This window comes from Oncorhynchus mykiss, chromosome 17, assembly GCF_013265735.2.
Source record: "Oncorhynchus mykiss isolate Arlee chromosome 17, USDA_OmykA_1.1, whole genome shotgun sequence".
NCBI lineage: Eukaryota > Metazoa > Chordata > Actinopteri > Salmoniformes > Salmonidae > Oncorhynchus > Oncorhynchus mykiss.
In genome coordinates this window covers 32,108,237-32,134,785 of record NC_048581.1, presented here as the reverse complement: position 1 = coordinate 32,134,785, position 26,549 = coordinate 32,108,237, and the positions used below count along the sequence as shown (strand labels likewise).

At 43.6% G+C, this 26,549-nt stretch overlaps 1 protein-coding gene across 3 annotated transcripts in view; it reads right to left on the bottom strand.

Moving 5' to 3' along the window:
• The window catches only part of LOC110493733 (homeobox protein Meis1), a 37,497-nt gene extending 11,357 nt beyond the window's left edge, over positions 1–26,140 (bottom strand). For 2 of the 3 annotated variants that reach the window (XM_021568165.2, XM_021568166.2), the window contains exons 1-9: positions 25,537–26,136; positions 23,952–24,172; positions 22,938–23,079; positions 22,671–22,721; positions 22,218–22,268; positions 21,493–21,639; positions 19,057–19,168; positions 14,534–14,685; positions 7,434–7,510 (exon numbers count right to left, since the gene is read on the bottom strand). In XM_021568165.2, the coding sequence (XP_021423840.2) occupies positions 7,434–7,510; positions 14,534–14,685; positions 19,057–19,168; positions 21,493–21,639; positions 22,218–22,268; positions 22,671–22,721; positions 22,938–23,079; positions 23,952–24,172; positions 25,537–25,548 (965 nt within the window). In that variant the 5' untranslated portion in view covers positions 25,549–26,136. Of the gene's footprint in view, positions 1–7,433; positions 7,511–14,533; positions 14,686–19,056; positions 19,169–21,492; positions 21,640–22,217; positions 22,269–22,670; positions 22,722–22,937; positions 23,080–23,951; positions 24,173–25,536 lie in introns of all 3 variants that reach the window. The other variant, XM_036949735.1, reaches the window with a different exon arrangement.
• Between the last annotated feature and the right edge of the window lie 409 nt (positions 26,141–26,549).

Sequence of the window (26,549 nt, the reverse complement as noted above, 5' to 3'; positions counted from 1 at the left end):
GGATTTGGAGTCACACTCAAAATTAAAGTGGAAAACCACACTACAGGCTGATCCAACTTTGATGCAATGTCCTTAAAACAAGTCAAAATGAGGCTCAGTAGTGCGTGTGGCCTCCACGTGCCTGTATGACCTCTCTACAACGCCTGGGCATGCTCCTGATGAGGTGGCGGATGGTCTCCTGAGGGATCTCCTCCCAGACCTGGACTAAAGCATCCGCCAACTCCTGGACAGTCTGTGGTGCAACGTGGCATTGGTGGATGGAGCGAGACATGATGTCCCAGATGTGCTCAATTGGATTCAGGTCTGGGGAATGGGCGGGCCAGTCCATAGCATCAATGCCTTCCTCTTGCAGGAACTGCTGACACACTCCAGCCACATGAGGTCTAGCATTGTCTTGCATTAGGAGGAACCCAGGGCCAACCGCACCAGCATACCAGCATGCACCAGCAACCGCACCGCATCACAAGGGGTCTGAGGATCTCATCTCGGTACATAATGGCAGTCAGGCTACCTCTGGCGAGCACATGGAGGGCTGAAAAGAAATGCCACCCCACACCATGACTGACCCACCGCCAAACCGGTCATGCTGGAGGATGTTGCAGGCAGCAGAACGTTCTCCATGGCATCTCCAGACTCTGTCACGTCTGTCACATGTGCTCAGTGTGAACCTGCTTTCATCTGTGAAGAGCACAGGGCGCCAGTGGCGAATTTGCCAATCTTGGTGTTCTCTGGCAAATGCCAAACGTCCTGCACGGTGTTGGGCTGGAAGCACAACCCCCACCTGTGGACGTCGGGCCCTCATACCACCTTCATGGAGTCTGTTTCTGACCGTTTGAGCAGACACATGCACATTTGTGGCCTGCTGGAGGTCATTTTGCAGGGCTCTGGCAGTGCTCCTCCTGCTCCTCCTTGCACAAAGGCGGAGGTAGCAAACCTGCTCCTGGGTTGTTGCCCTCCTACGGCCTCCTCCACGTCTCCTGATGTACTGGCCTGTCTCCTGGTAGCGCCTCCATGCTCTGGACACTACGCTGACAGACACAGCAAACCTTCTTGCCACAGCTCGCATTGATGTGCCATCCTGGATGAGCTGCACTACCTGAGCCACTTGTGTGGGTTGTAGACTCTGTCTCATGCTACCACTAGAGTGAAAGCACCGCCAGCATTCAAAAGTGACCAAAACATCAGCCAGGAAGCATAGGAACTGAGAGGTGGTCTGTGGTCACCACCTGCAGAACCACTCCTTTATTGGGGGTGTCTTGCTAATTGCCTATAATTTCCACCTGTTGTCTATTCCATTTGCACAACAGCATGTGAAATGTATTGTCAATCAGTGTTGCTTCCTAAGTGGACAGTTTGATTTCACAGAAGTGTGATTGACTTGGAGTTACATTGTGTTGTTTAAGTGTTCCCTTTATTTTTTTGAGCAGTGTATATTATGGATCCCCTCTCCCTGGGTTCCAGCAAAATTAAGGCAGTTATATACAATTAAAAACATGACATTACATTTCACTACAGATTTCACAACACATTAAGTGTGTGCCCTCAGGCCACTACTCTATTACCACACATCTACAACACAAAATCTATGTGTACGTGTGTGTATAGTGTGTATGTTATCATGTGTGTGTATGCGTGTGTCTGTGCCTGTGTGTGTCTCTTCACAGTCCCCGCTGTAACATAAGGTGTATTTTAATCTGTTTTTTAAATCAGATGTTACTGCTTGCACAAGTTACTTGATGTGGAATATACAGTGGGGCAAAAAAGTATTTTGTCAGCCACCAATTGTGCAAGTTCTCCCACTTAAAAGATGAGAGGCCTGTAATTTCCATCATAGGTACACTTCACCTATGACTGACAAAATGGGAAGAAAAGAAATCCAGAAAATCACATTGTAGGATTTGTAATGAATTTATTTGCAAATTGTGGTGGAAAATCAGTATTTGGTCAATAAAAAAGTTTATCTCAATACTCTGTTATATACCCTTTGTTGGCAATGACAGAGGTCAAACGTTTTCTGTAAGTCTTCACAAGGTTTTCACACACTGTTGCTGGTATTTTGGCCCATTTCTCCATGCAGATCTCCTCTAGAGCAGTGATGTTTTGGGGCTGTTGCTGGGCAACACGGACTTTCAACTCCCTCCAAAGATTTTCTATGGGGTTGAGATCTGGAGACTGGCTAGGCCACTCCAGGACATTCAAATGCTTCTTACAAAGCCACTCCTTCGTTGCCCGGGCGGTGTGTTTGGGATCATTGTCATGCTGAAAGACCCAGCCACGTTTCATCTTCAATGCCCTTGCTGATGGAAGGAGGTTTTCACTCAAAATCTCACGATACATGGCCCCATTCATTCTTTCCTTTACACGGATCAGTCGTCCTGGTCCCTTTGCAGAAAAACAGCCCCAAAGAATGATGTTTCCACCCCCATGCTTCACAGTAGGTATGGTGTTCTTTGGATGCAACTCAGCATTCTTTGTCCTCCAAACACGACAAGTTGAGTTTTTACCAAAAAGTTACATTTTGGTTTCATCTGACCATATGACATTCTCCCAATCTTCTTCTGGATCATCCAAATGCTCTCTAGCAAACTTCAGACGGGCCTGGACACGTCTGGCACTGCAGGATTTGAGTCCCTGGTGGCGTAGTGTGTTACTGATGGTAGGCTTTGTTACTTTGGTCCCAGCTCTCTGCAGGTCATTCACTAGGTCCCCCCGTGTGGTTCTGGGATTTTTGCTCACCGTTCTTGTGATCATTTTGACCCCACGTGGTTAGATCTTGCGTGGAGTCCCAGATCGAGGGAGATTATCAGTGGTCTTGTATGTCTTCCATTTCCTAATAATTGCTCCCACAGTTGATTTCTTCAAACCAAGCTGCTTACCTATTGCAGATTCAGTCTTCCCAGTCTGGTGCAGGTCTACAATTTTGTTTCTGGTGTCCTTTGACAGCTCTTTTGTCTTGGCCATAGTGGAGTTTGGAGTGTGACTGTTTGAGGTTGTGGACAGGTGTCTTTTATACTGATAACAAGTTCAAACAGGTGCCATTAATACAGGTAACGAGTGGAGGACAGAGGAGCCTCTTAAAGAAGAAGTTACAGGTCTGTGAGAGCCAGAAATCTTGCTTGTTTGTCGGTGACCAAATACTTATTTTCCACCATAATTTGCAAATAAATTAATTAAAAATCCTACAATGTGATTTTCTGGATTTTTTTTCTCATTTTGTCTGTCATAGTTGAAGTGTACCTATGATGAAAATTACAGGCCTCTCATCTTTTTAAGTGGGAGAACTTGCACAATTGGTGGCTGACTAAATACTTTTTTGCTCCACTTACATGTAGTCATGGCTCTATGTAGTACTGTGGGCCTCCAATAGTCTGTCCTGGACTTGGGGACTGTGAATAGACCTCTGGTGGCATGTCTTGTGGGGTATGCATGGGTGTCTGAGCTGTGTGCTAGTAGTTTTAAAAGACAGCTGCATTCAACATGTTAATACTTCTCACAAATACAAGTAATGATGAAGTCAATCTCTCCTCTACTTTGGTCCAGGAGAGATTGACATGCATATTATAAATGTTCCATGTGGCTCTCTGTGTACATTTAAGGGCCAGTTGTGCTGCCCTGTTCTGGGCCAACTGTAAGTCCCTCTTTGTGGTACCTGACCAAAGAGCTGAAGGGTAGTCCAGGTGAAACAAAACTAGGGCCTGTAGGACCTGCCATGTTGATAGCGTTGTTGAGAAGGCAGAGCAGCGATTTATTATGGACAGACCTCTCCCCATCTTAGCAACTGTTGCATCAATATGTTTTGATCATGACAGTTTACAATCCAGGGTTACTCCAAGCAGTTTAGTCTCCTCAACTTGCTCAATTTCCATATTATGCATTACAAATTTTAATTAAGGTTTAGGGTTTAGTGAATGATTTGTCCCAAATACAATGCTATTAGTTTTTGAAATAATTAGGACTAACTTACATATTTCTTGCCACATATTCTGAAACTGACTGCAGTTCTTTGTTAAGTGTTGCAGTCATTTCAGTCGCTGTAGTAGCTGACGTGTATAGTGTTGAGTCATCAGCATACATAGACACACAGGTTTTACTCAGAGCCAGTGGCAGGTCATTTGTGAAGATTTTAAAAAGTAAGGGGCCTAGACAGCTGCCCTGGGGAATGCCTGACTTTACCTGGATTATGATGGAGAGGGTTCCATTAAAGAACACTCTCTGTGTTCTGTTAAGACAGGTAACTCTCGATACACAATATAGCAGGAGATGTAAATCCATAACACATACATTTTTCCAGCAGACAGAATATGATTGATAATGTCAAAGCTGCCCTGAAGTCTTACAAAACAGCTCCCACAATCTTAATATTATAAATTTCTCCCAGACAATCATCAGTCATTTGTTTAAGTGCCGTTCATGTCAAATGACCTTCCCTATAAGCGTGCCGAAAATATGTTAATTTCTTTACTGTGAAATGGTAACAGATTGATTGGTCGGTTGTTTGTTTGCTTTGCTATTATTGGTAGCAGAATTAATTGTGCTTCCCTCCAGGCCTGAGGGCACACCCTTTCCTGTAGGCTTAGATTGAAGAGATGGCAAAGAGGAGTGGAAAAACAGTCTGCTATCATCCTCAGTAGTTTTCCATTCAAGATGTCAGACCCAGGTGGCTTGTCATTGTTGATAGACAACGGTACTATTCTCACCTCTTCCACACTCATTTTACGGAATAAAAAATGTCAATAGTTGTCTTTCATTATTTGTTCAGTTATGCATGGATGTGTAGGTTCAGAATTTGTGGTTGGCATGTCATGCCTAAGTTTACTAGTCTTGCCAATGAAATACTCATTAAAGTATCAATGGGTCATGAAAATATCAATGGGTTTTGTGATGAATGAGCCATCTGATTCAATGAATGGGGCCGAGTTTGTCTTTTTGCCCAAAATTTAATTTAACGTGCTCCAAAGCGTTTTACTATCATTCTTTGTATAATTTATCTTTGATTCATAGTACAGTTTCTTCTTATTTTTGTTCCGTTTAGTCACATGATTTCTCAATTTACAGTTTGTTTCCCAATCGGCTGTACAGCCAGACTTATTTGCCATTCCTTTAGCCTCATCCCTCTCAACCATACAATTTTTCAATTCCTCATTATTAACCGTTTTTACAGTCCATTTCTTAATGGGTGCATACTTATTAGTAACTGGAATAAGCCATTTTATAAATGTGTCAAGTGCAGTGTCTGGTTGCTCCTCATTAAACAGCAAATATTCTTTACATATATGTATGACCTCTTATACACTATATTAGGCCCAGCCTTTGGAACTTTGTTTTTCCTAGGTATAGCTACTATATTATGATCATTACATCTGATGGATTTGGATACTGCTTCATAGCAGATTTCTCCAGCATTAGTAAAGATGTGATCAATACATGTGGATGATTTCATACCTGTGAATTCCACTCGGGCTGTATCACAATCGGCCGTGATTGGGAGTCCCATAGGGTGGCGCACAATTGGCCCAGCATCGTCCGGATTTTCATGGTGTAGGCAGTCATTGTAAATAAAAATGTGTTCTTAACTGACTTGCCTAGTTAAATAAAGGTTAAATAAAATAAATAAATATTATTTTTTGTAAATAACCTGGTAGGTTGACTGACAACCTGAACCAGGTTGCAGGCACTGGTTACAGTTTGAATATTTTTCTTGAGTGAACAGCCTGATGGAAGCCAGTCAATATTTACATCACACAAAAAAATAGACCTCTCTGTTGATATCACATACATTATCAAGCATTTCTCACATATTATCCAGATACTGACTGTTAGCACTTGGTGGTCTATAGCAGCTTCCCACCAGAATGGGCTTTAGGTGAGGCAGGTGAACCTGTAGCCATATTACTTCAACAGCATTTGACATGAGATCCTCTCTAAGCTTTACAGGAATATGACTCTGGACATAAACGGCAACACCACCATTGGCATTCCTGTCTCTTCTGAAGATGTTGAAACCATGTATTGCTACCACTGTATAATTAAAGGTATTACCTAAGTGAGTTTCAGAGATAGTCAGTATATGAATGTTATCTGTTACTAGCAAATTATTGAATCAGAATCAGATTCAGAGGGTTTAATAGTAATATGTACAGGGTTGCCAGTGTGATTGCAGGGTACAGTAAAAATCTTAGGCTTCGAGCTTCAACATGCAGGACTAAGTGAAATAAAATAATGAAAATGGTCATAAAAAACAACAATAGAAATAGAAATAGCAGTATATACATAATAACAACTGTGGCAGTGATGACTAAACACATGTCCATTGGGGTGGAGGCAGAGTAAAGGCTATTGAGGGGTTGTGGTGGGATGGAATGACCACCGGGGAGCACCATGACTATTGACTGAAATAAAAACAACACAAATTGTAATGAAAAAAGTAATAATATACATTAACAACTGCAATAGTGATGAATGCCGTTGGGGTAGGCTATATGTTAATCTGGGCTGTTTTTAGCATTCGTGATTGTTTTTATTACTTTACTGGGAGGCTTATCAGAGGTAGACATGACAGTGATATTTATGTCTGAGCTGATAGTGCAGGCTGAGCTGCACACAGTGGACTTCCGACTAGGGCAAACCACCTCAGTGCTAACAGTATAACTCCAGTTCATAGGCAAATGATTACTGCAGACAATAGCTGTAGGATTGACAGAGGATTGTTCTGTGGGTATATATTTTGACAGATGCATATAGGGAAATACTGTGCATAGTGCATGCATTTAAAGGCTAAACAGTGGTTGGAATGGTGTAGAGTTATACCATAAACCATTGATTGCATTTTCTGTATTCTGTATTCTGTATTCTGTATTTGCTCATGTATATTGCTGTGTATAGGCTAGTGTTCAATTGGATAGGATGTCTGTACATCTGTACATGTCAAGATTGAGATTTCTCATATAGTGGTTGAATCATCATACTTGTCTACAATTTTGCCTCCATAACCAGACAGAATTAAACCCCTGGCAGGCTACTACCTCATACTTCGTTAATAACTGTGGATATTTATTCATAAAATAGATCAAAGTACAGTGAAATGTCCTAGTTTCTTCTTTCAGATTAGTAAATACTGTAGTAAATGCACCCCGCACCACTGGAACTATTATACAGGTTTCCTCTCATTCCAATTAACTGAAGCCAACAAACTGTAAGGGGGATATTTTCAGTCGGGTGTTCCCAGAGGAATGAATCATTCAAATCATTAGACCCAGGTTGCCTGGGTTGGGGTAAACTAACTACGGCTGCATCCCAAACGGCATCCTATTCCCTATATAGTGCACTACTTTTGACCAGAGCCCTATGGGAAATAGGGTGACATTTGGGCCGTAACCAAAGAATTACTGCCATGTAAACACATGCAGACACCAAACAGCCCCAATCCAACTTACCAATTGTTGACTTGTAGGATCGTTAACCCCGTGTCCTGGGCCAGTTGTTTCTTCTGCTCTTCCGAAGGGTAAGGATGCTGTTTCAATGAGAAAAAGAGAAATAAAGAACATATAAATATTAAGGAAATAGTAACTGAAAGAAAACAAAAAACATATTTTGTGTTGTTTGTGTTGTTGTGCCTAAAAGCAGCGCCGGCTAATTAGCGTGAACAAACGGAGGTGTGGCTCCAAAGACTCATTAGGGCAATATGAAATGGAGCATAATTAATGGTGTGTGTGTGTGTGTGTGCTACATTAATTATGGGTGCTACTGGTGCTTTGCACATGCGCGCGCACACACACACACACACACACACACACACACACACACACACACACACACACACACACACACACACACACACACAACCAAAAGCTCCTGATACGCCCTAGAGTAGGTTGAGCTGGTTCTCTTAGCGGTGGGGGGATATAGATACAGGCGTGTGGAGTGTGTGTGTGTACTCGGGTGTAGAGATGGGAGTGTAAGTCACACGGGAAGAATCCCAATGCATTTAACAGCGCTCCCTGTTCTATTTACTTTCCCCTCCTACTCCCTAATCTGAAAGAACTGGATAGGCGAGCACTATGTCAGTAACTAAAACAAGCCTGTGGCTTTCAACCATCTCCAGACCTCTCAAGTCAGTGAGAATACGGGAGCTAGGATATAGGAAATGAGCTCAAACTGTGGATTGACCATAAGAGGAAAAGGTCCAAACATCTACTGTCCCAACGCTTCATAACATTGAATGTTATTGAACATTAGAAATCAGACCACCACTGTGACCAGTTCCAACCATCTGAGATGCCAAACACCCGCAGGCCAATTCTACATAGGCACAAAGGTAGAAATGACACGCTTTACACCTGGAGAATGTTTATCGGCCACATCCTTTTTCTGTGGCGACAGAGAGAGGGTCTTTGGTGTTACTGAGTTATTATCTTCGCCGCTGAATCAATTGGTAATGGTTGCCTCGCCCTCTTGTTTCCATGTGATTTGATTGTAGGTAATTGGCCTAAACGGAGTCTAATTCGCCACAGAAAGTGACCATCTCGGTGTCGCCTCATCAAATTGTCCCTCACTGTCTGCCGGACATGTTCCATGTTCCTCCCAGTGGCCTTTGTTCCTGAATAACGTGGATAATTCTAGCAACTAACAGAAGGGAAAATAGCAGCAAAACATTTACGAGAAAATTTGAAAAACTCAAAGACATTCAGAAGGAAAAACAAGTTAAGATACCGTAACATCTTCCCAGAACACAAAAGTGAAAGCACAGTCACACGCGCACACACACATGCACATGTGAGCGCACACACACACACACACACACACACACACACACACACACACACACACACACACACACACACACACACACACACACACACACACACACACATAAGAAAGGCTGGTAACCTCAGGCCTAATTTCAGAGTTTCCACTCCGGGACCTAATCCCGACCCACCCGCTCATTATGAATTATAATCCTGTTAGCAAGGACTAGAAGCTCTAACCGCCCCAGAGTTAAGGCGGGCTATCTCCAACCCTGTAATCAGCACTGTGGCCTGGGTCCTGTTCAGTAGGGCACACTGTAGCAAAAGGATTTGCAACAAAAAACATAAAATATGTGTTCCTATTGAAGTTCAGTACCACCCCTTTTTGCTCTGTTTTAAAAGTTTTCTCCCTACTGGACATGACCCTTGGCTCTGACACGAGGAAGATAAAGTTGCCTCTCAACGCTGATCCAAAGTCAGTTTGTGATTTTTCACTGTAACGGTTACCGTTAGGATTTATAGCATTTAAAACTGATCCTAGATTTGTGCCTATAGGGACATTATACTCGGAGCACTCTGACACAGATCTGCTACCAGCTAGCAGCCACGCCATGCTCAGGCAAGAACTGCGCTCTAGCATGCTGGGACAGATCGAAACCATGCCTTCCGGGTGAATGGCTAACTGACACCAAATCTCCAATGAGACGGAGGGCACCAACAGCAACAAAGTAGTGCAGATCAACACAAATATCTGGGGGAAACAGAGCTGCGCTAAGGCTTAGCTCAAACAACTAACCTGAAAATGAATGGAACTTGGCTTAGCTTCGAAAGAATTTACCTGAAAATTAGCCTAACTTAGCTTAGAATTCCAAACAACTGACTCTACCTGAAACTGAAAGTACCGTGTCTTATATTTCAAGCAACTGGCTTTTAAAAACAACTAACTCTACCTGAAAATGAAAACTTGGCCTCGTTTCCAAAACAACTAACTTTACCTGAAAATGAATGTAACTTGGCCTAGTTTCCAAAACAACTGACTACCTGAAAATGAATGTCACTTTATTTCAACTATTAGCATGGAATACTACAACTATCAACAGTCAACAGGCCTCTATGTCCCTCCCTCTCCCACTCCACTTCCAGCCAGCCTGACCACTCTGAGGGGAACACCCCGTCGCCATGCCTTTCAGCACCACATTAACAGCAACAGAGGGAAGCATAATCAACCAGGTCGATCCTAGCAGGCAGGTCTAAACACATCAAATGGAAAGGGGGCTTTACTGTCAAACTAGCAAGAGAGTCCGTGTTGGAGAGGTGTTGGTTAGAGGAGGTAGTAAACACACACAAGCATATGTGCGAGAATACGCACAATGCCGTACGCACTCACACATACACACATGGACATACTGTACACATACGCACACACACACACATCATACACTCTTCCACTCTCCTACAACACAATACACTACAACTCATATAGTGGGCCCTGACTTGCCTAGTGTCGACCACTAAGTGGCTGCCGCTGGGCTGTGGGTTGTGAGGCAGCCTAGGTGGTGACAGGCCAGCTGAACCAGTCTCCCACCAGCCTCCCACCTAGCAGCCAGCCAGCCAGCCAGGCAGGCAGGCAACCAGGCAGGCCAATGAAGGCCTTAAACAGGGCCCAAAGCCCCAGGCTACATTCCTCTGCTGCTATCCCCAGCGATGGAGCGCGCCAACCAACCCCCCCCCCCCCCCCCCCCCCTCACCCCCCAAACAAGGGCCTCTAATGAGTGGGAGTACCTACTACTGACCAATCTCATTAGTAAACGGCAGTAACAGAATACGTGGCATTTCACGGCAATGGGGTAAGAGGGGAGGCAGGGGGGCTTGCCACTCTGTTCCACACCTGCTGGTTGGAGGGAAGGGTTGCTGTGAGCAAATGGGGGTTTGAGCTGCGAGCTCTTTGAGTTCACGACTGAACGATCAGACCGGGCCAATTCAGGAGAAGTTTTGGGAGGGTGATTATGTTGTTTACTGGACCAGTAAACCTGTTAGGAGGTTGTAATTACTCCTCATTTGGAGTGAGGAGCTGCTCAGAGGGCGGTCGGTCCGGCACACCCACAACCTGACACAACTGAGTAGGACAAGGGCGAGAGGTGAGCGTTGAGAAGAGCGGCTAAATAGCGGCAGGTAAACGTACTGTATCTGAACCAAACTTAAGCACCTATTCCGGGAAATTACCCATTTTTTAAAACTTGATTTTTGTCATCTCGATCTGCAGAGTTCACCCATCTTTATTTAACACTGCATCCCTAGAGGGATCCCTGGCTTTAGATGGGATGTAATTGAACTACAGTAAGGCTAAATACTTCAAAAAGCGTCCAATGTGTGTCCGGCTGCTATTTGGGAAAAGCAATCAAGACAGAACATGAATTGCAGAGCAACACCACACTGCACCAACGGGTCAGGTTTAACTGCTGAACTCATCTCCCTATCAAACTAAAGCTTCCCCCATTCACTATGTAGTGCCATCTGCCAATCTCCTCCAATCTCCTCTGTCCATCAGCCCACTTCTCTTCACTTCATTATTTGTTCGGATCTAAACACATTTACCTTGTCAGAGAAAAAGGCCCCGGCCAGTGATGTATGTGACCACATGCTGGACTTCTGGGGAGGTCAATAAAAGCGACCCCCGCTGGGCGCTGAGTCCCAAGCCCCTGGAGGTCCCTGGGGGCCTGTCAAAAAGGTAATGGATGATGTTTTCACTGCAGGGTGAGGGACCCAGAGAAAGAGCGAAGACCATGCCCTGACACAATGGGGCGCCAGCATTGGATAAATGAACTCAGATGCCCCACAGGTCTCCTAAAAATACCATGTTTGGCTGCCCCTTCTTTCTGCTCCTCCCTTCTTTGTGTGTGTCTCAAATGGTACCCTATTCCATACATAGTGCACTACTTTTGGCCAAAGCCCTATGGGCTTGTAGTGCACTATGTAGGGAATGGGATAGCCACTGACTCCAATAATCGTCTTCTCATTACTTCCAAATATTTCCCTGGAACTCAAATAACTCAAATGGGCATCGAGAACAGAGGAACTAAAAGAAAGGTTTAAAAACAGTGGCGAGAAGAACTTCAGATATTGCTACCCCAACAAAGGGGCGCATTCAGCTAAAAAGAGAAGGACATATTTTTAGTCTGAGAGGCCGAGACGAGATTATACACCATGTGTAATGTTCTTTATTCTTTAATTGGGTGGCGCCAACGATTCTGAGTGCTTGCTTGGATAGAATTAAGGAATAATCAGGAACCGTAAGCCCGGGGACTAAATTGAATTTACAAATATGAATATGGATGGATTGATTCGTCACACGTACATGAGTGGCGCTAGTCGGGGTGGTTTGGGGGTGGGGGGGAGGACAGTAAATACACAGTGTGTATATGGAAGCCCAGGGACTTTTTGGGTGGGCAGGAGAGACCAGAGACCAGACCATAGTAAATTTGTAATTTGTATCATTGCATGTCCCCGATCTAATGACATCAGGGCAAGACCGCATTATAAATGTGCCTTTGGGTAGACGGTGGGAGGGGGAACGGGGAGGGGGATGGGGTTGGCTGGCTACCGTTGGCATGGGACAGGGATTCCCTGCCAGGGTATAGACTGCTGTGTGGCACACCACAGTTTGCTATGGGTGATTGGCACGTCAACATCCAAGGTGGCTCTGGCAGCAAACAACCAATGACGAATGGGTTCAAATGACCTGTCGAACTTTGACCTTTGATGATCCCAGGACGAGAGGGGATGAGGTCATTTCAGGGGCTTCCTGTGAAACGCCAGCCAGACTCTTTTTTTCTGCTTAGGAGGACATTATTTTTATTTCAGAGGACAGGAAAGCAGGAGAAAATGTTTCTGCATGGGTTATGTGCACTCTAAGGTTCAGGAATTAGGCCATCTCCAACCTACTTGTCTAACTGAGCAGTTTGACAGTTCAGAAGTTCTCTTCACCTCTGTGTTACCAAAGCATTCTGTAACTCACAGATTTGGGTGTTTTTTAAATGACAGGTAACTTGTCATTTATTCAAACCCAATTTCAATAAACAAAGTTACAGTATGCTTAGCGACCCAGTACAACTTCTTTCCCACCTGTTTCTGCTCAGGTTTGTGTAGAATGTGCTTGCAGGGTTGGAGCACACGTTGTTATTGCAGCACATCTGTGAGCAAGAGGGTGGCAAATTAGCCTCTAATTGCATTAACAGGGATTATGCCTTCCAGTTGGTTTTTGCTTTTTACATGAAACACTTTGTAAAAAGAGAAGCGAAAACATGTGAAGAAAACAGCACGTGCTGCTGTGGTTTCTCTTTTACAAGCTGTGGCTCCCCTCTCACTCACAAGCTTAAATATTATGTGCACAACTAAGAGAAGAAAAAAAGAACAAATGGAAAAAAAACGAATTATTAATAAAAAAATTAGGGAGGGAGGGTGCTTGCTAAGCCCTCCCTCACTCCTCACCCTGCCTCCTACCCCCCTCACCATGGTTACGACCCGACAATTTAAGTAGAACCTCCCACAATGTAGTGGGCATGGCAACAATCTGAGCGCCTGGGTTTCGTCCCATTACCCTATCACATAAATGACCTTTTCTTTGGGGAGCTGGGGGGATGAAAAGAGGAAGAAAAGGCCTGTGGTTCCCTGCTGGAGGGGCAAGAGTGCCCCCCCCCCTTTCTCACCAGGATTCCTGGTACACACATACGCACACACACATCCGCAGCCAGCTTGCTAGACCACATGCACGAACCTTTACCAAGTCGTTGAGAATCGATACGGTGGAAATGGAAGATACTGTGCTCATTGTTCTAAATACGACTTAACTGGCAATGCACACAAACACACACACACACACAAACACACACACACACACACACACACACACACACACACACACACACACACACACACACCAACATTTTACTCTCCAGAGAACCTGGGAATGTCTATGGTCAACTCTCCCTCCCTCCCTCTCTTCCTCCCTCTCTCTACCTGGGTTATCTCTCCTCCCTCTCTCTCGCATCCCATCTGCTGCAGGCTGCAGCCACCCCCGGGTTCAGTGGTAGGTCCTGGCGGCCACCTTGACCCCCATCGAGACATCCCGATTTAGCCTCTCCTTGTATGGAGCCCAGACAGAAAAAGGGGGGGAAATGCCTGCATAGCAAAAATCCTCTCAATGTTTCTCTCTCAGTGCCTGCTGGCCAATTGACTAGCTTGCTAGCTTTAGCCAAAGCTGTAAATCAGATATGTCTGTGTCTGTCAGATATGTCTCCCTTTAACAGTCTGTATCCGTGAGACGATGGACACAGAAAATATGGCCTCTCTTTTTACTGCTACTTCCTTCTAGCTCTATTGGATGGTGTGAATGTGAACCAAAGTATTTTCTCACAACTCACTGCACTTGTAGCGACTGACAGGAGAGTTAGGGAGAAGTTATCTACATAATAATTATCCATATAGCTTTGACATGACTAGTCAAAAAAACACACACACGTACACACCCGCATGCATGGTTCAGTTTGACAACTTCGGGGGAGTCATTTCAAAAGTCATTTCAACAGCCAAATCCTCCTAAACCTGCTAGGCAGCAGGGGGGATGTCCCCTCCCTCATCGCTACATTTCAGACTTGTCACAACAACCCTAAACACCCATAAAGTGTAACTGAGGCTAAAGGGCATGACATGGAGCTCAAAATGGCCGCCGGTATTGAGGTCTCACTGCTTGGCTTCTAAGACGTGTAATGGTGATCCACCACTCTACTCACTGTCAAGTGCTGGAAGAGCCACGCCCTCATGATGTTGGTGGCCACTTTAGGGAAGATTCCTCGCTTCTTGTTGTGACGATCCCTCTTTTCCTTGTCAGGGTCGTCATCGTCCCCAGTGCTGGGAGAGGCCACCCCGTTGTCCATGCAGTCACCTGTCCAAACAAAGGCAACAGTTAGTGTGGGTGGGTGGTTCCATGGGGAACTAAGGAGAAGGGTTTAGGACATTTCGGCTCCAACCTGGCAACCGACTATCTCCTCTTGGACAAACAGACAACGACTGCTCGTTTAACTTCAGAAATGTGTTTTTTTTACTCTATTTCCCTGGGTTGTGGGGGGAATAAGGACAGACCATTCTGCTACAACCTGGCAACCGACTATCTTCTCTTGGACAACAGTCAACAACTGCACATTTTGCTTCAGGAATTCTAACCTTTGCTTCTCTGGGTTGTGGAAGGAATAATTTTACATTTTACATGACTGGCCAGCGATCGTGCTTTCCTGGCCTTGTTTAGCTGAATGTGTTTAGTTGGTGCATTAAAACAGAAACGTTTTCAACCAAAAGGTGAGAAGTCTGCTACAGCATCTTGGCCAAAAGACAGCAACTGGTCATTTTTTTCTTCAGAAATTCTACCTTTTTACACAGTTTTATCACTGCTCTGATTATATTGATCAAACTGCAGGATGCTGTAATAGAGTTACTGCTACACAGTCTTTCAGAATGCGAGGAGATAGCTCTACAGCTGAAATACGGATGGATCTGGTGAAAAATCTATTTCTCTCCACATTTCAAACGATTGACTCATCATCCAAGAAACCTTCACATATTCATCAGAAGAGAGCGTCTGAACGAATAGGTTGAGTCTTCAATGTTCCATACAAAACACTCCCTGTACCGTACACGTGATGCACCAAACCTCCCCGGAACATATATACTGTATATATATTTTTGAAACGATTTATGAATATGCATACATCTCAGAAAGCTTTTAAGCCAGGGGCTGAACTCTCTGACTGTACTGTGGATTTGATATGACCCACCCAGAGCACCATCTGCCCACCCCCAAAATCCATACAGTACATCTCCAAGATATCACAGACCTAGTGTGCGTCCCAAATGGCACCCCATTCCCTACATAGTGCACTACTTTTGACCAGGGTCCATAGTACTGCACTATGTAAGGGACCGGATGCCATTTGGGACGCAGGCGTAGTCCAAAACCAGCCAATGATTTAATACCCAGTTTATTCCTCTCGCTGTTTTTTTCCCCGCTAAAGTTCGTCTCTTATGTTTACTTAGCTCCCATCTGGCCTGGGAGAGCTACACTGCTGGCCATGGGTTCGTAATCCAAGATGTCTCATTGGAAGTGAATGCTCCTTCGATCTAGCCTGGTCTCAGATCAGCTTGTGCTGCCTTGCCAACTCATATGGTCATTGTCTGGGGCACAGCGGGGGCTTTGCTAAAAAGGAACTGGGTGAAATGGTGGATTGAAGGTAGCCTGACCATAGATCTCTCTGTCCTGTCTTGACAACTCTATCATAGGAGTTGGCAAGACAGCACAACATATCTGGGACCAGGCTTCCTTTGATCCAACATTAAGTCCATTTCATCTTTACCAAAGCCCCCACTAACTGCTAACCTTTCCAATTTCAATTACAAATCATGCCGTACGCAGTATTTTCGTCACTTTTAACAGCAACAGGCAAGGTTAGAGACAGTCAGTTAAAGCCGAGCAGAGCAGGCATACGGCAGCAACTACCGACCACATTAATATAATACCAGTGGTGACTTCACTAGCTGGGAGGTTGACTTCGCTTAGGCTTCTCCTGCCATTACCTCTGCCGCCAAAACAGAGGTGAGACTCTACTGGGACCGACAAGAGTCTGAGAAGGTGGAAATAATCATAAAAATTATGCTGAAGTCCATAAACAAGCTCTCGGCCTCATTAGGGGGACGACGGCGGGCTCCCTCAGGCTGATTTACACTCCGCAATGTGCCGTGTCACGGCAGTATTCTGTAGCCCAACACTACGAGGAGAAATACGTCGCCACCGTGGTGACTTTGGACCCAACCTGCTAATGGTTTGTGACAGCTCCAAGTTTCACAGCGACAACTTGTGTACCGGGTGGAGACAGGGACAGGGACGGGGAGGGGGGGGGGGGGGGGGGTGACATGCTTCTTCGGTGACTAGAGCTGCACACGTCAAATCCTCCTCTACATCCAGCTATGTGTGACTGTGAAGCGGGGTTGTGTTAGAAGACGAAGGACGGAGTGAAGCGCTGCAGTGACTCTGGGAGGTCTGGAGAAAGTGGTGGTTGCACGGGAAGTCGCTGCTACTCTCGGCTTTCCTGTCTGGCTTCCAGTGAAAGAGTGAGGCCATACAAAGGAATTTGTTTCCCCGAAGAAAAAAAGAAACTCTGAACACGAAGTTAGCTCAGCTGTGGTTATGCAGCATTGACCATGCCCACGCCAAACCAAAGGATTCATTGCTCATCCTCACTCTCTTTCCCTCTCTCTCTCCCTCTTCTTTCTTTTATTTCCTTTGCCCTCATTCCATTCTCACCCTTTTTTTCCTTCTACCGTTCAATATCGCCGCTTGCTCCTTTCTCTTCCAGCATCAAGATTCAGAGGCACAAAAATCCACTTGCACTTTTCACGCAAACATTATAAGTCAAGCTGTCAAAGCTTGGCGCTCGCAGCAGCTGCTGGCCTGCTCAATTGCTGAGCTTTTCAGAAGTGTTTGCACAAAATGTTATTGGCCATGGTCTGGTGCAAGGGGCCTGGGAGGAGAGAGGACCTTTTATTTTGCACCAGGCTTCCACCATTGGTGCTTTCTTCTATGACACACTTCCCTATAGGAGCAAGGCAGCCATGTGACCATTGTCGGCCAATCCATGGGTCTGTGAAGAATGGCCTCGATGCTCAGGTCAGGCGTGTGATAACTTCAAGCAACCATGGGCAACAAAACACGGACAATGCACAAAGAAAATATTTAGACAAATTGACTACTTGTGTTGGATGGACTTTCTCTATCGGCTACCAGCAAGTTCAAATGAACAGAAGCGAAATGTTTGACCAAACTGCAGACATCACCATAGCGATGAACTAAGTTGTTGAAACTGTTTGCCTTCTTTGGGACATTATTTACCAGCTTTCCCTTTGTTTTCTTTCTTTCTTCCTCCTCTTTTTCCCGGCACTGACACCTCCCCTCCCTACAGGTGAGAGATAGTTTTTCTTTCGGTTAAAGTGGGAGCCAAAAAATCTCTCCTCAGGTATGTATCAGATTTTTCCGGAAAAGTCGGAAAACCATGACTATCCAATGGTAGCTTCTCTGGTCCTCTAGGCCTATCGACGTGATGCAAGGAACCAGTGTTAAGGTATCACTGGACTACATACCCCAATATGGATCAACCAAGAATCCACTCTCCAACAGAAGCTCAACCAATACGTTTCTGTGGAATACTTCCATTGAAGGAGCCACAATTCCCCAACCATCCAAATTGGGAATAAAAAGGGCATTAGGAGTGTTTGTGTTCTGGGACTTGTGTTCTGGCTGTGTGACTGTAGTTGTGTTTGGGAGTTAAAACACACAGATATCCCCGAAGCAGTCCACCCGTGGCGGTGCTAAACTGAAAATGTATTCTGGAGATAACAAATCCCCTGAACGCTTGTTGCACTTGGCACACAAGCAGCACTTTGCAAATGGCCCTGGTAATAGGTGATACACATCTGACTGAAACTATTTGGATAGTGTGGGGGAAGTCCACAAACCCAGAGCCCTGCTCATAAAGACGGCCAATAGCAGAGGAGAGAGAGTCCCTTTTAGTCTTCTTCTCTACCTCAACCATTAGGAGCTGCCTAGCATTTCATATGTGTGTGTGTGTGTGTGTGTGTGTGTGTGTGTGTGTGTGTGTGTGTGTGTGTGTGTGTGTGTGTGTGTGTGTGTGTGTGTGTGTGTGTGTGTGTGTGTGTGTGTGCGTGCGTGCGTGCGTGCGTGCGTGTGTGTATGTGTGTGTGCATGTGTGTGCGTGCGTGCGTGTGTGTGTTGCTCTCTGTTAATACTCTTTCCCCATGTCCAAATAAAAGAGGCGCAGAGGCTGGTATATAAATCGTCGCTCAGTCGACTAGAACATAATGCGCCCTTTCTTCCAGATCCAGTCCCAGGCTGAGCGCCGCATTCACATTTTTCTGTCAACCCTCATCATTCACTCGTTCTTTCTCTCTGCTGTCTGTCTTTCTATTCCACATCACATCCAATCCAAACTCGACAGCGCGTGACACTCACTCATTGGCTTGACATCGGATCAGTCCCAACACTGTCTCACTAATCTGAAAGTACTTGATAGGTGAAAGCGATAATGGTGGACACCTTTCTAGTATTTCTACCTGTAAGTGAATCTGATCTGTCCCAGAACTCTAAAATAGCTTCCTCGTTCCTCCCACTGATATAATAGTATACTTTAAAAGACAAAAGCAATAATGATGGACACCTATCCAGTTATCTTACCTATCAGTGAGTCCTTACCTTCTTCACTGTTGTTGTCCCCACTGTGTGACGTGTGTCCCCCACTGGAGGGCCCGGGCGTCCCCGCCGAGCGAACTGACGCCGTGTCATCGTGGTCTCTGCTCCACGAGATCTGATTGGATGACATGACACTGACAATCAGACAAGAAACGACAGTATGAATACGATTAACCACAGAGAACGTGTCAATGGTCTCTTCGTCATATAGAAACCAAGGGCTTTAAGTGAGGTCATCCATAGAGAATAATAATCCACAGGCGTCTGATTAAAAGAGATGTGAATGGAGACCCAAGGTATGTCGGCACGAAAGCCTCATTCTTAGTTTCCTTACATATCATATCCATATCATACGCAGTACATATCATGTGGGGGGGGGGGGGGGGGGGGGGGGGAGAGAAACAGCCTGTAGACATTTCAAACACACAGCTAAACAGCCCTGTACACACTGGCTAGCTACTCCCCTCAGTTGGCGGTGCATCGTGGCTAACTCATTGCTAACTCCAGGTCAGAATGCAAACCCTATAATTCATAATTGTTTTTGACCAGCAAATGAATAAGTCCTCTTTGGGAAGGAAAAAAAATGAAAAATATATATCATGTATTACGCTGCATACCAAGAGAATGCTGTCAGGCTGTGGTAATCTAGAACATATGCTCGGAACACAAATGGTTAAAGCAGCAATGGCCAACTCCAACAAGAGGAGTTCCCAACGAAACGAGCAAGGGGGATGGAAGAGGGGGAGTGAGTATAGGGCTGAAGAGATTTGTTCAATCCGAATGGAACCGCTCCCGAGAGACCGAGGGTGACAAGTACCGAGACACACACACACACACACACACACACACACGCACTCAAACATGTACACAAACACACACACACACACACATGCATATACACTCACACACCGCCACCACCTCCCAATATCCACCCATAACCAGTAGGTACTCCCTAAGCAGCCCCACTTGAGAAGAGAAATTAAGTGTGGAATTAAGTGTGAAAATGGTACACTATTGGGCTAGAGGTGTGGGGACAAAGTGCCTGCAAGGTAGGGTGGGTGTCGGGCGGGCGGGTGCTGTACCATACATGGACTTATGGGTGGGAAAGTGAAGGCTGGTGGGACGGGTTATTGGGTTGACCTCCACATCCAGGGGCTACACTTTAGTATGCTGCTTCATAATATATGCCATTTAGCAGACGCTTCAATCCAAAGCGACTTACATTTTAGTATATGTAACCCCAGCGGGAATCGAGCCTACGACAGGCGTTGCTAGCGCTACGCTCTTACCAACTGAGCCACACAATTTGTTAAATCAAAAGCATAAATTACGAGTGCTTATAAGACTCAGGGGACCTGCGCTCATCATTGATCATGTTGATTGATCGATAATAATAAAAACACTCTGGCAGGTGACAGCGCAATCAAAGATGACCCTCAAAGTGCAAATCAGCAGATGTGATCAAAGTACTACTGGAGGGAAGTCTCACTACCTGATGGAGGTGAGAGGACTGAAGGGGATGCATATTCATTTGTGGATATAAAGTAGTGTGATTCATACTAGAATAGAGCATAGACTTGGATAGAGGGTTATCTTATAATACAGAGCTTGGAACCCTGTAGTAAAGTGAATGGGACACTCAGAACATCTCAACAACAGACTAATATAGGCTTGGGAGGGTGTTTGAAACTAAACACCGAGACATTTGAGTTGTGCGCATTTGACACTCCACTAAACTGCCTGGATTTGTGCTCGTTGCTCTGGTAAATAAAGGGTTAAATGGTTAACAAGTCGCTGTGTGGCTGACATGGCACCTGGAGGAAGGGACTCCATACTCCTAAAGCCTTGCTCAAGGGGTGGGTGCAACGTGACTTCAGAACTTGCTTGGTTGCATTCACACGGAAGAAATAGCAGATTTGACTCCACACCTCTCGTCCCATTTTTGAGCAATGACATCTTTTTCGAGCACATGCAGCACAATGAACATAATTAACACATAAAACACCATAAAATAGCATAATAACAATTAAAATGATTACCATAGTCCCTCAAAGCATTTATTCAAGAAGTAATATAGTAAAAGCCAAGAAATTGTTCACCGGGATCCTTACTTCAAACAAGTTTTTTCCAAATGTCCGAATTTTTTTATTTATTACTCTTTGACATTAAATGGAGCAGAAACATTGTTCTCGTTGTCATTTTGTCAAATGTTAGGCCTACATTTAATATTTGATTTATTTTAAATTCACTTATCAATCTATATCACTAAGAGGAGGCCAACAATTTCCTAAATTATATTTTTTCCATAGGCCTCTATTTTGATAAAACGATCTAGACAGCATAAAATGCGTGCGAAGTGTTCTCTGTATAGGCCTACAATTCAAATGCACTTAATAGACGAGAATTGTATTAATACGCACGTAATAGGCAAGAGCTTACCTGATCAAGAGGCCCAGACGATCTTGTAAAATCTTCACTGTCAGATTTATTTCCACCGTCCCTGTCGTCTATGACCAAATCAATGGGCATTTTTCCTTTCAAGCAGCTGATGTATCGATGACAGAAATTATCGCATAGCTCGTGTACCTGCAAACACAGAGGACAAACAAACATGTATCAAAACTGAGTGAACACTATACCCTATGGGAAAGCCCTAAAAAAATGTATGTAGATGGTAATAATCAGTGTATAAGGACTAGCCTATCCCTCGCCTTGTGACAGGCCTAAATTACTATTCAAGCAAATTGGCTTCAAAAATAGCAGAACTATATTACATTACATACATTTGACTTTACTTGTCGAAAAACGAATGATTACTTTATTTTTCTTACATTTTTTATATAATTGAGCGATAACTGTAGGCTACTTTAGCAACTTTATCTCCTCCCTAATATAGGCTCAACATGAGCAATATGGCAACTTTTATATAAACGCCCTCGACTAATATTTTGCAAGCGCATCCATCAATGTCAACATTATCAACGCCATAACATAAAAATGTTATTTGGGCAACCAAATATACTACCACCACTATTACACCTCTACTACGGAGTTATAGCCCAATGCTATGCATCATCGCAATCGACGGTGATAAAATATCCGATTTTTACAGCAGCAGACCTATCAGTCACACCGCGCATGAGATGGTTATGAGTAAATTATACCTTCTCCAGCTCGAGCAGATGAAACCGTAATACTTGAATTGCTTGTATCATCTAGGAGGAAAAAGTTTGCATTAAAACATTTTTATTCACATTTTGGATCATTACATTATTATTATAATTATGGGTGCGTGTGCGTGCATGTGTGCGTGCATGCGTGTGTGTGTGGGTGTGTGTTTGCACGCGCACGGCCATTAAAAACGTGTAGGCAATGGATCAGGATCAACAGGATTAAAATAATTAGCATGAAAGCAAACAAACTTCATGACAAGAAAATCTTTTGACAGATTACGATTACACAAACGTGTATCTGTTATGACACCATTAATAACAAGGACTGTGATAAAGTCAAATTCACAATTAAGTGTCGTCAATTGTAGACAATGAGTGAATGTATTCATTATCCAACTGTTCGATACTGTTCTTGTGAATGGCCAAAAGCATGTGAGTTCTTACCAAATTATCAATTTCTGGATTTGATGAAAATATAGGCTTCTCTGATCGAATCTGAAACAAAAGTGTTACAAAATTCACTGTTCACTGAGCGTCATACATAATTCATAACGATTTGTGTTCACATGCATGGGACAGCTTGCGGCTTACAAAGTTTTCACAATGCAGAATTACAAAACATGTACCAATGCACAACGGTTATTTACCCTACAATATACGAATTTGAACGAATTTGAACTTTAACAAAACAAGTAAATAGATATGTCAAACCTGTTTTGAAAATACTGCTATATCCTCATTGAAAGACTCCGAGGAACACACGTCGCCTCCAGCGACCCCAGTTTCTCTCGGCGTGCAAGTTGCTAATTCACATTTTTCAAAAATCAGTGCTAGAAGTGGGAAAAGGGGATGCCTAAAAAGGAAGAGAGGGGACATTAACGCTGTACGCCGCCTTGGAAAGTTTGCGAGTCGGTACAGGCCCAAACTAAGAAAGTAGGTTACATCGAGTTTCAATCACATTGCCTACTGTTTTCAGTTGAAAACGTGCAAACATTCAGAAATGTAACAGCACAATAATTACATAAAAGTAGGCCTAGTCTTACTGCATGAAATGAGTTGGTCATACAGGCATAACTGGTCGTATGGCAGGCATCCTCAGCTCTCGAGTGTCTTATTTAGAACACGATTCAACATTTTAGGACAACGAAATAACATATTCTCAGTGAGATTAACTCAGGCAAACAATTACATGATGAACTTTTCAATAGAGTTCAAGACAATTAAACTTGGCCTGAAAATATGCTTATATTAAGGCACACAAATATGACCAACACTGCCTACACATTTGTTGAAGTAGGCAGGGTAGTTTGAGAATGTGTTTGATTTACAATTGTTTAAATCTGAGAGTTGGATTTACAAACATTTTGGGAGTTTGGTTATCCAACTCAACCCCTGGCTCCGGATAAACAATAGAATACATCCATATCATGAATTTTGTGAATGCAAAATAACATCATATTTTGACTGAAAGCCAAATGCAAACGAAGCGTACGGATCTTTTTCGAAAACTCAGGTGAGAATGTCATAATGAAACATTTCAAAACAGATATACAAAGTTTAAATAAGCCTATATAGCACCGTGCATAATGACCGAACACAGAAGAGGTTATAATTAGCGAGAATTTCCCAAAGCCTCCCTCTCTCTTAAACTCTCATCGCTCACATTTGTGGTGCTTGATATCCCCAATGGCTGTACACTTTACGTTGGCAGTAAAATAAACGTACCCGTAAATGGCATCTTTGTCTCTTTTTATGGCGTCGTTGACAGAGGAGCCCATACTGGGCGGTATGGCACTGGCGTGTGTTGAGTGCGGGTACTGGTGCGAGTGGAACTGGGGCCCGTGGTTCAGGTGAACCGCCTGCATGGAGCGCGCTGCATGAGGGTCCCCGTACATAGTCGAGGGCAGCCCTACTCCGTCCATTCCATAGTGGGGAAGGTCTTCATACTGTCAAAAGTGAAAGATAGAGAATATTCTAAAATAATAACCATTGACACCGGTGTGCTACCTCTCCTGATGTTGAATGAAGGCCTGTGTTGATAATAGCTAAAGTAAAAGTAATCATGTAATAATACTGACAATAAAAACGAAATATAAAGACTAATAACAAGAAAAGTATATTAACAACAATAGTAAAATAGCTTAAATTATGTTGTTGGCAGTCTATACTAATAATAGCAAATACGTCTCGGCCTACAAAATTAGTATAGAAAATAAGTGCTAATGTGTTAGGTATATGGTGCTAATAGTAGCCTATCGTATGTTTAGTGGTAGGAAGTATATTAGTGGCAATTAAAGCCTGTGTTGATCACCTAATTGAGAATCAATGGAAAATGTTCATTGTTTGTGCATTACGTTGGATCATTAACATTTTAAAAAGTTCTGAAAAAGCAGTTGACTTTTATATGTCTAAAACTTTCAAACGTTTTGGGTCTGCTTAATTCTTTCAGGCGATTAGAACTGCAGGGTCTTGCTTAGACAAAACAATATCACAAATGTATACACTTTTCTGTCTGTATTCTTGCTGATATTTCAAAGAAATCAAATATTGTTTTGTTTATCTTGACAAAACTAATAGTTTAAAGAAACAAAAAAAATAACAGATACATTTTAGATAGGCCACGTAGACATGCATGAACAATTAGCCTATCTAAACTATTTCGAGTATATTTTGAGAACGTAATCACATATGTTTTATTCTAAATGTTGAATTTATTTATTTGGATGTCATATATCAGATAAGAATGTATAAATATTATGAAATGTTGAAAAGGACAGATACCAACAAACTAAACCCAAAGCGAACATTCTCTACATAATTATCATATCTGTACAGACTGAAATTTAATACACACAAAATATTTGTGAAATGTCGTCCATGTTCTTATTACCAAACTTACATCATGTTTTTTGTAAATCGTTTAAGTTGATGTGTAACAACTTGGTTATAGCCTACATTAAACACTGGACCCCCAAAGACCGATGTGGCGTTTATGAAAGGCAGAATATCAAAACACATGTCATAATAGTGGGGTAAAATTAATTATGTGATGAAGTTTGCAGTCTGCAGTCTGTAGTTCTTTAGACAATATGAAAATGCAATTGTTTATTCTACTCACACACGCTCAAATGCTGAATAGTAGGCTAGCATGTAGCATAAGTATATTTGACAACTTATAGCTCTACCAAACACCCTCTTATTGCATAGCTGCCTGCTTGTTGCGCCATACAAATTAAAAATTGCGCACAGTAATCAGCCACGTCTCAATTGTAGCTTTATTGCATTTGCTAAAAGTTATGTCAATACGCACCCGTTGCGCCATCGGCCTGTCACTCTAGCCGATTCCAATCGGACTCTAAACGTGTTCTACGAGGCCAGGGCTGAGGAAAAACAAAGACCTAACTCCAAATGCAAGATTATGAATACTGTGGTCGTCTCTCCAGAGAGGATGGTTGCCAGACCGTCAGCATAAGTCCAGCTAAAGACAAAAACACCACAATCCAATATAGCGCTCCTTCGCTTTTTCCTGGAGACCGTTCATAAACAAGCGACACTGGCTACGACTTCACGCTTGAGACTGGTGTAAAATGCCCCTTACAGAAAAAAACATTGAGACTCTAGTCTCGCTCAACAAGCAAGCTGTCAATCAACATCGAGGTTGTCAAGTTGCTTAATTAATGATGACTCGTCGCGCTCTTCCTTCACTTTGAATGCTTCAGATATTCATGTAGAGATGTTCAAAAACAGTCCCCATCGTCTCCTCGATCACTTGCAACTCCAGTGAAGGTTTTCTTTGATGCAATACCATCCAAGTGGAGATCTGAAGGAGGAGGGGTGATATTTTCTGACTTAGTTTTTCTTAAAGGGGCAGTCCACTGTCCGTCCGCATGTTGGTAGATCCCGATGGGCAATGTGAATGCCGTGCTTGGTTCTCCAAATGCGCGCGCGCGTGTGTGTGTTGTTGTAGGGCGCATAACGCAGAGAGGGTAGCTCCGATCAATTTGTGCAAACCCGGAAGTAGTGGTGGCCATAACTGGTCACGTATTGGAATGGGCCACATCAAGTGGAGAACCAGGTGGGGGCGTTTGAGAACTGTAAAAATAGCAGATATTCAATCGCATATAAGGGTTGTATTATCTGGTGCTCAGCTGGACGTTTTGTTGTGGAAATGACTAGCATTCCTTAGGTTTATTTAAAGAATACATATAAATATTAACAAACGATAGCCTATAAATAGGCAAATAACTGACCATGAATAGAAACAGCTGTCCATTTTCCACCCAAATAAAAGTAGTCCAACAATTAAGCTATTCACTTTTTTTC